The sequence below is a fragment of the Panulirus ornatus genome, chromosome 14, assembly GCF_036320965.1.
Source record: "Panulirus ornatus isolate Po-2019 chromosome 14, ASM3632096v1, whole genome shotgun sequence".
Classification (NCBI taxonomy): domain Eukaryota; kingdom Metazoa; phylum Arthropoda; class Malacostraca; order Decapoda; family Palinuridae; genus Panulirus; species Panulirus ornatus.
Genome location: NC_092237.1, coordinates 58,904,027 through 58,912,196, shown reverse-complemented (window position 1 = coordinate 58,912,196; position 8,170 = coordinate 58,904,027). Strand labels below are relative to the sequence as shown.

General features: G+C 42.5%; 1 protein-coding gene across 1 annotated transcript; it reads left to right on the top strand.

Annotated features, from left to right (window-relative positions):
- Positions 1-3,048: 3,048 nt before the first annotated feature.
- On the top strand, positions 3,049-7,605 carry LOC139753102 (C-type lectin domain family 17, member A-like). Its single transcript, XM_071669190.1, has 4 exons — positions 3,049-3,530; positions 4,141-4,242; positions 6,292-6,471; positions 6,601-7,605. Exons 1-4 carry the CDS (start codon positions 3,455-3,457, stop codon positions 6,819-6,821), a joined length of 579 nt encoding a protein of 192 aa, XP_071525291.1. The 5' UTR covers positions 3,049-3,454; the 3' UTR covers positions 6,822-7,605.
- The last annotated feature ends 565 nt before the right edge of the window (positions 7,606-8,170 follow it).

Sequence of the window (8,170 nt, the reverse complement as noted above, 5' to 3'; positions counted from 1 at the left end):
GGAGGAACCTTTTGCTATGGTCTCAGAGTTGATTTCTAAGTACTTTTGTGGCGATTTCTAAATGACATATAGCTTACTTCTATACCCTTCTGCTTATCTTTATGGCCTGAGTTTTTATCAACCATACCAAGAGGAAGTGCATGCGATCGGCTTAGAATTATAACCAAAGTTTTGAGAGAAGAAAAAACTTGTGTCGAAGATAAAAGAAGAAACTTTGAATGGGACTTTCCTGAAAGTCATCAATGCCTGTGTTTACTTACTGTTTACATATGCAAATCATCTCATTATCATATGTAAACTTCTAGTGTTGTGTTGATATAAAGTTTGGACATTAAAGAGTTCCAAGGCTGTCGATAATGTCAAGATTTTCACCATCATTTTATCCTCGGCTGAAGTGGAGCGAATTCAAACACAATAGAATGGAAAATATACTGAATTAACATGTGTGTGTGTGTGTGTGTGTGTGTGTGTGTGTGTGTGTGTGGGTGGGTGAATGTGTGGTTTACGCACGTGTAATTAGGTCATTAATAAAGATGGTGTGTACTAAGGGAAGTGAGGTCTGAGTGACTGCTCAGGTACGCTTGACTTTATGGTGTGCCAATTTCAAAGGAAAGAAATACATCTACTTCCGCCGTCTCGTGTGAGCTGAGTTGTTTTTACTACTGTGTTGGCAGGTGAAGTCAACACTTGAATGTAAGCTGTTCTTCGAAGTTGATGTGGACTGTAAGGATTGGGTGGTTAATGTGGAGGGGTTGATCGTATTGGTACTTTTGGTGAGAGTGCACGTGGTATGAGCTGTGCGGTGTATGTGGGAAAGGTGGTGCGTCTGTGTGGTGGGTTTAATGTGGGTTGTTCGAGAGATCTGGGTGTTTGAAGTGGGTTGTGTTGATGCAAGATGATGCGGGTGATGAAAATGATGCTGATGGTGGAGTGGTGTGGATAGGGCATGGGCGATAGGACGTTGTGGCAGGTGTAGGCGAAGTGTATGACACACAGGATGGGATAACATGAATGATCTTTGTAATATCTGAAGTAACGTTGTGGATAGTATACAAGAGATGAGTGGTGGGGGTTCGTGTAGATAAAGTGGTATACAGTATGGGTGGTGACGGTGTTGTGGGTGTGCACGAGGGAGGGGTGGTGTTTGTGCTGTGGGTCGTAGAGTGGTGTATAAATGGCATGGCTAGCGTGATAGGTTGAGTATCATGGATCTCTCGTGAGTACCCAGTACTTACCCCGATCGTAATGTGGAGCCTCGTTGTGATGGGGGGTCCGTATATAGCACCTGGAACTGATGGGGTTATGACGCTCGCGGGGCTACTTTGAGAATGTCGGTAAAAGGCTGAAGTTTTATTGCTGATCTTTGCCTTACCAGGTACCATGCGCCTGGCCTAGATATCTTGGGGTGTTAAGCTAGCGTCTCTGATCTTGTTAAGGACTTGATGAGAAACATCGTATTGCTGAGCACTTGATGTGGGATCTAATCTTGTTGTACTTTCACTGAAGGATATTATAATGCTTTTCATTTTTCGGTTCATGGCTTACTAATCTCCATGAGTTTTTTAAGTTAACCAAACAGATCATATTTGTCTATCGCCACCACAAGCACAGCAGGTGTCGTGTTCCAGTTTTGCTACACAAAGGGAGAGGATCTGAGGTTGACCCGAAGTTAACGATCCATGGGTCAGTGTTGACGTGGGACCTCTGACCCAGACGTACCTGGAGGTCATCGGGTGCTGAAGGGTACAGACATGGGGGCTGAAGGGGAAGGTTGTGACTCATGGCTCGCAGGTCACACTCTCCATTAATCCGTTTTTCCTCTAGTCTGAGCTGTCCTCTCTCTCTCTCTCTCTCTCTCTCTCTCTCTCTCTCTCTCTCTCTCTCTCTCTCTCTCTCTCTCTCTCTCTCCACTCGCCATCCTCTTATGGAAGAGCTTTTTATCCAAGCGGGGTGGGGGAGAGAGAGAGAGAGAGAGAGAGAGAGAGAGAGAGAGAGAGAGAGAGAGAGAGAGAGAGAGAGAGAGAGAGAGAGAGAGAGAGAGAGAGAGAGACTCTGAAGACAGCCACACGAGGATCACAACCCCTACTGTATAGAGGAGGGAGGGGAAGGCAATTCCTCCCTCTTGCAGGGCGAGCGGCGAGTACACACACACCAGCAGTTGCAGCGGGAACACGCCCTGTATGTTGGAGGTAGAATGACGTCGTGTCTCGCTAAGTACTCATCTTCAACCTCAGCGAACATATCCTCCAACGAGAGAGGGAAAGATCACCCGACCATCGAAAGCGTCGTTGGATAGGCAGGTGAAGCTAAATACACCACCGGAGTTATAACCTGAGCCAAACCAGAACAAATCAACTGTGACGAAGTTTAGCCAAATCTAACCAGAGCAACATGGCATTTCCTGATATCAATACGTACAGCACCTGACTACGAACTAGCCCGAGCCGTTGCAGGCTACAATCACGGTCCTAAGTAGACAGAGTTAATGTGTACCGGGACATGCACACTCTCAAGGCAATAAACAAAACACGCAGGGCTCTCCCGTGTTCCCACGCCCCGTGTTGATCATTCCCAGTCATAACTAGCCAGGTGCCGATAGAAACATGATCACCTTTCATGGGATCAGTAAGTGTTTCAATAGATATAGAGCCTCTTTCTATCTGTTATCTATCTATTCACCAATTTCTACATCTATATATCTATGTATCCATGTATTTCTTACCGTTGGTTAAACAGCACGCGAAAATGAATGCCCTAATCATGGCTGCTTATATACAATACATGCATATATATAATGTGTGTGTGTGTGTGTGTGTGTGTGTGGCTTTTCCACATAATAATTGATCAGCGGAAATATACCATTCAGGAGCGAACATCCGTGAAGCACCGGTGGAAACCTGTAACTGTGCCATTCGACAATCAATTATATCGGTTACCATTTCCATATCGGGTGACTGCACATCGGTCACTTGTTCCTCCTACGTTACCTGAGTCTTCGACACGTCCGCCTAACATCAAATTCTTTCGTGAACTTCTTCGGGGAAATGTCAAAGGAGATTTGACCTTCGTCGCAAAAGTACAGCTCAGTTTCATCCACTTTCATCCTCGTCGACTGTTTACCGTTGCTACTAACTACAGTCGCCGCTTTACCTACCAGACGTTCGATACTTTGGCCACAATGCCTTCGTTGTGACCGGGAGGCCGCATTCCACACTTGACCCGTGGCTGGGTTGGTTGTCCATAATGTCTCCTGTTGTGGCTCTGTTCCTGTCGCTCTTTGTGAGGGCCCACGTCACCACCGCTAAGACCATGACCTTGGTACCCTGCGAGTATATCCAGCGACAGGCTATCTTCCGGCACCTCCCTCAACATTCCAAGTAAGATCATCTGCGCCATCTATGCCACACACACGTCCTCCTGCAACCTGTTCACCTACGACAGCGGCAAGTGTTCCATGCATGAGGAGAAGATCTCGAGCTTCAAGGAGGAGCCAGGAACCACTACGCCCTGCTGGACCAAATACCACAAGGGTCAGGGATACGTCTGTGTTAACCACATGTCAGGGACACACCAAACCTTTCAGTTTTGGAGAGTGATTATATAGGAGGGAAGGCTCTATATCTCTATTTTTTTCCCTATAGGAGAGACATGAAACGTACCATTATATAGATAGCTTAAGTATATATAGGTTTATTGTTTTCACGCCATTTGGGTTAGTAAATTAATGAAACTTGTGTATACGCTGAAATTTTTTTCTTTGTGTGTGAGACGTGCGTTACTTAATATCTAAGTGCAAAACAATAGGCATAAATATATCCAGATATATATACATATCATACAAGTCAATCTTGTCCCAACTGCTTAGTGTGGTGCTACCTTGAAGCTGCAGAGGCCCCTAAGTAAGACGCACTGGAATGATAATGAAAATAATAATAATAATAACAATAATAATAGTAACAATAATAATAGTTATAATGATAATGATAACAATAATAGCAATAATGATGATAATGATAATGATGATTACCCAGTACTCCTTTTAAGGGGGTTTCCTGTAGCTCCGAGTACGTACTTACCATTGGAGTAGATAAAAGGGCTCTTTTGAAGCAAGGAGGTTCTTGATGGTGATTTTCTTTCCAGTATGCATTGTTGATGATGACGTGTATTCTGCCGGGGAGGAGAGGATCGAGGATTGTCAGCATCTGATCTGTCAAGAGGAAGAAATGATCCCCAAGTCAAAAAGTACTACTTATAGTTATTTCTGTCTAGTGTGATCTCTGTTATTGACTCTGAAAGCTGTGAAGCGAGGAAGTCATAAGAAATGATATGGTGAAGAGAGGAGATCGTGGAAGTCTTGCGAAAGGTTGAAGTGTATGGGAAAAGGGCGGTGGCATGCACCAGAACAGCATCTGACTCCAGGGAAACAACTTGGTTTCGAGAATGGTAGAGAATGTGTCATGCTTGGGGGAAAAACAAAAGAGGGTTTTGTACGTGACCCTTTATGGATCTGGAGAAAACGGATAACAACTTTGAGAGGATGCTACTTATATATGTATATATATATATGGTGTTGGGATGTGTTAGTAGGATTCTTTTTTTTATGTTGGTAAAGTAAGGTTTGTGTGTGAGTCATATGGGAGGAGGGTGAATGGATCTCGGAGAAGGTGGGTTTACGTCACAGTTGGATGAATTGAGTCATAGTGTGCAAAAAGAAGTGTCTAGGGTAAATAGCGTGTAGATGCAGAGGTTAGTGTCTGCAAAGGGTTAAAGATGGGTTTATCTAAAGGTATGGTAATCCTGAGAGTGTTGTACACTAAGATGCAGAACAAGGTGAGCTAAAACAGTTCAAGACTATGATTAGGATATGAAAAAGAAAAAAGACTGAAAGAGTTTATGTGTCATAAAGTGGAGGGTGCAAATGGGGTGGAGGAGACAGAGATCGAAAAGAATGATTATATATATATATATATATATATATATATATATATATATATATATATATATATATATATATATATATATATATATATATATATATAATCATTCTTCTCGATCTCTGTCTCCTCCACCCCATTTGCACCCTCCACTTTATGACACATAAACTCCTTCAGTGTGTGTGTGTGTGTGTGTGTGTGTGTGTGTGTGTGTGTGTGTGTGTGTGAGTGTGTGTGTGTGTGTATGTGTGTGTGTGTGCGTTTGTGTGTGAAAGAAGAAAGCTGAGAGTAAATGTGATTAAGAGCAAGGTCATTAGGTTCAGTAGGGCTGAGGAAGAAGTTAAGTGAGAGGTAATGTTAAATGGAGAAAAACTGGAGGAAGAGTAGTGGTTTAGATATCTGGGAGTGGATTTAGCAGCGGATGGAACCATGGAAGCGGAAGTGAGTAATAGGGTGGGGGAGGGGGCGAACGTTCTGGGAGCGTTGAAAAATGTGTGGAAGGCGAAAACGTTATCTGGGGGAGCAAAAATGGGTATGTTTGAAGGAATAGTGGTTCCAACAATTTTATATGGTTGCAAGGCATGGACTATGAATAGGGTTGTGCAGAGGAGGATGGATGTGTTGTAAATGAAATGTTTGAGGACAATATGTGGTGTGAGGTGATTTGATCGAGTAAGTAATGAAAGAGTAAGAGAGATGTGTGGTAATAAAAAGAGTGTGGTTGAGAGAGCAGAAGAGGGTGTATTGAAATAGTAGTAACATGAGTGAGGAAAGATTGACAAAGAGGATATATGCGTCAGAGGTGGAGGGAACGAGAAGTGGGAGACTAGATTGGAGGTTGAAGGATGGAGTGAAAAATATTTTGAGCGATCGGGGCCTGTTGTCTTTTTCTGTTACCTCGCGCGCGCGCGGGGGGAGTAGGGTCCCATTTCATGTGTGGCGGGGTGGCGACGGGAATAGATGAAGGCAGCAAGTATGAATATGTACATGTGTATATATATGTATGTGTCTGCTTATGTATATGTATGTATACGTTGAAATGTATAGGTATGTATATGTGCGTGTGTGGGCGTTTATGTATATACATTTGTATGTGGATGGGTTGGGCCATTCTTTCATAACTGTAATGTAGAAATACTTCCATTTCAAGCTCGCAACATATGTGTGATAGATAACTAATCTAATATATTCATATACTCTCACTGACATATGACGAGTGTAGGAGTAGCACGAAACGTCAGCCCTGAAGTTAAGCAGAGTTTCATTTTCTTGTAACCATTGCTAAATGGCATCATTTCATTCCTTCATTCAAGTCGATCATTTTCGATTTACTAACTCGACCGCACGTTGACCGCAGTTCATGTTCCATGTAGTGCTCCCTTCATGATGGTAGCTGGCCTGGGCTGCGTGTACCTGCATGATGAAGAAATGAACTTTTGTAGTGCCCAACGCCATTGCTCCAGCCTCTCTGCCGAACTTGCTGTTCCAGAAGACTTCGGCATCCTGCAGCAGTACGCGCTGGCCCATATAGAAAACAGTAAGCTTTGCAACCCTCACGCGATTACGTGAGGGTTTTTATAACACTGAGATATCATCTATGCGTTTCTCTACCCTAATTATACTTTCCTATCATCCTTCATTACTATAGAGACAAATAAATCGACAGATGTATGGGTTGGTGTTAAGGCCCGCCAGTGGCTGAATGGGCGACCAGTGACGATGGAAGAATGGGGACCCCGTGATCCAGACGGTGAAGAAGATGATTGTGCTCGGCTATTTCTGGAGGGCAGCCTACACTTCCTGGCTGATACTAGCTGTGGGAGGGCGTTTCTGTTTCTATGCCAACGCATAGCACCGCAAGCTGAGTCTAACATGGAGCCGATGTAAGGATTATACTGCGAGAAGAGTTACTGTGCTGATGTGTGGCAGATGGCGTTGATGTTGTGGTGGTGGCAGCGCTGGAGATAATGCTAGGTGGTGATCCGTTGGGTGTCTCATCTTCTGGAAGTATTATTTGTAAAGGTAATGATGGAAGCACTAATAGTTGTAACAAAGATGGTGTCTTATCTACACTTTGAAGAGAATATCTGTAAACACAGTCTTTAGTTTCTGGTCTTTTATCTACAAACTACATAATTGATGATGCTCAAATGTTTATCACAACTCTGAAGAACAGTTAGGTGCTTGAATTCAAATCCTTTTACATCCTTCACTTCAGAGATTATCAGTTTTGGGCAAAACTTGAAAGGTAGAATGAATGATCTCTTGATTATCCTCTTACAGTTAAAGCTAATCACATTATGGCTGTGCTTGTATAAATGACACAACTGAACACAATACAAGTGACACTGTAATGTAGCTTAAATGACAGGTATATCAATGTTTTCCGCCAATGGTCGCATTACCAAGTGCGTTGGTGAATTACGATCATTTGTATTTTATGGTTGAACTATCTTTCATCTACTACTTCCAGTAATCAGAATTTCCGTCTTTGCTCTTGTAAAATGATTCATAATTCATTTTCTCTATCATTTCTTCTCTCCAGATAGAGAAGAATCTCTCTGGTGTGATTATTTGTTGATTAGCTCTTATATTTCTTTGCTTAGGATGTTCCTACCTTGTGTCAATGTGGATAGAGCATCGCATACATGGATAAGATTTTGTTTTTGAAGAATTTGTGTATCATGGCTGATTAAAGTAAATTAAAGAAATTACTAACAAAAGATTTTTTTTTTCCTATAGCCATAAAACACTGAGATCCCCGTCCGAGGAGTAACGTTATGACGGGACGGAATAAGGATGATTTTCATTTTTCACTCACAATATGACTCGATTCCGGGGCATTGGTGTGCCCTCCCATGCCAGGGTCGATGCTGTATGTAGACACTGGGAGTCAATTTGATTCTTAACCACAAATCATTTGATTAAGATCTTTAATTTTGATAGCACACCAGATCAAATGAAACTAGATTGCATAAACTGATGGAAACATATGTATTAAATCTCCTATGAACAACGCAATATTCTCGAACAGAATACACACAACGTTGCATCCTATTTTTATATCTTGATTTTCAAAGGAAAGCATCGAATAATCTGCAACATCTTCACTATCACACATCGCATCGAATGATCTGCAACATCTTCACTATCACATACCGCATCGAATGATCTGCAACATCTTCACTATCGCATACCGCATCGAATAATCCGCAACATCTTCACTATCACATATC